This window comes from Salarias fasciatus, chromosome 15, assembly GCF_902148845.1.
Source record: "Salarias fasciatus chromosome 15, fSalaFa1.1, whole genome shotgun sequence".
In the NCBI taxonomy this organism is placed as follows: Eukaryota; Metazoa; Chordata; class Actinopteri; order Blenniiformes; family Blenniidae; genus Salarias; species Salarias fasciatus.
Genome location: NC_043759.1, coordinates 21902642 through 21904070, shown reverse-complemented (window position 1 = coordinate 21904070; position 1429 = coordinate 21902642). Strand labels below are relative to the sequence as shown.

Here is a 1429-nt window from a genome sequence, read left to right as displayed (position 1 = left end):
TTACAATGACTGCGTGTGAATGTTTATCAAGCAAATTCAAACTGAACCATCAATGTATGTCTTACTCAAACATTTTTATTAGAAAAAAACACTACTGTGCAAACAGAACCATTCTTCTCCTGGAAACAGGGCTGAGGGGAATGTTATTTCCAAGGTGGTGGCTTTGCTTCCCATGTCACCTGTGGGGAAGGGAAAAATGACTTCATGAGCGCGAACACGTGTTAAAACTTGGGATTTATGCTTGGACTTATTAGAATGATAAGAAATCCCACATTCAGTCGTTCCTTCTTTAATGCTCATTCATTCATCAGCCAAGAAACTGAACCAAGTGGTGATCCAGAAGACACTCACCTCGCCAGTCATGATGAGGAACTCTAATCCTGCTTCTTGGGGTTATTGACGGCAACATAATGGTACAACACGACCAGCAGGAACAGTGACACTCCAAGCATGTTGGCAAAAATGGCCAGCTGCACGTCTGTCACCATTCTGAAATAGAGGCACAATGAAGCACAAATGTCAAGATTTTATTGGAAATAGTGGTCTTTTATAAGGTAAAAGGGTGCATCATATTCACTCAGAATCGTCTGAGTTAAAACGACTTTAGTGATATCACAAAAGTATTTAAGAAAATTTCTGTGATGCAGTGTGTTGCTATCCCTGCTCTCTGGTTGCGGTTCATGTATTACAGGGATTTTCTGTCTGGTTTTGAGCTTCAGTTTCAGCTTCAAGTGGCTGAATATTAATGTGACTACAGAAATAGTGGTGGCTTCTTTCAATCAGGTCTACAGAAATACTAACAACGTTCATGTTTTCTCCTCTGGATCTGCTGAACCAAACAAGAGATGGGTGTACAGATGAACACTCATGTTCTGATTGTCATCACTTTCTTCAGTGGAAAGATTCAAACATTCCCATTCATCTTCTGCAAACAAATGGTGGCTCTTCAGCTGACAAGTCATTCAAATGAGCAACAGACGTGTATGAAAGTCATTAACATTTATCGTTTTACTTTTTTAATTTAAAAGTTGTGCACTACTTTTTTTGTATTGTGAAATACAGAAATGTAATGAAATTATTTCCATCATTGTCATAAATGGTTTCTTTAAATCACTATGCAACACAACCTCAATATAAGTTTAACATCTAGAAGTACACTCGAGACTTCTGAAAACTATAGTAATCGCAAAAACCACCCCAAGACACATTTATGAAACAATTTGCAGCACAATTTACAATTTTTTTTAACACTGACTCTGTTGACAGTGCTAATATAGCTAGCTAGCAAGCTAGCTAGCTAACTGTTTCCCCCACACTGACAGCCACGTCAATCATAAACATTTATACACCGAAAGCTTGGGAAATGTTACCAAATCCCACTACATGTCAGCTAATGGAAACTTTCTTACTTTAAATCGTCGGTTTAAAT

General features: G+C 38.0%; 1 protein-coding gene across 1 annotated transcript; it reads right to left on the bottom strand.

Moving 5' to 3' along the window:
* Nucleotides 1–53: 53 nt before the first annotated feature.
* LOC115401599 (dolichyl-diphosphooligosaccharide--protein glycosyltransferase subunit 4) lies at nt 54–489 on the bottom strand. The gene is made up of 2 exons (XM_030109877.1): nt 352–489; nt 54–179 (listed from the first exon to the last, which is right to left on the bottom strand). Exon 1 carries the CDS (start codon nt 486–488, stop codon nt 375–377), a length of 114 nt encoding a protein of 37 aa, XP_029965737.1. The 5' UTR covers nt 489; the 3' UTR covers nt 54–179; nt 352–374.
* Between the last annotated feature and the right edge of the window lie 940 nt (nt 490–1429).

Excerpts from the sequence above, each read along its gene's own strand:
- LOC115401599 (XM_030109877.1), bottom strand. The coding sequence starts at position 488 with ATGGTGACAGACGTGCAGCTGGCCATTTTTGCCAACATGCTTGGAGTG.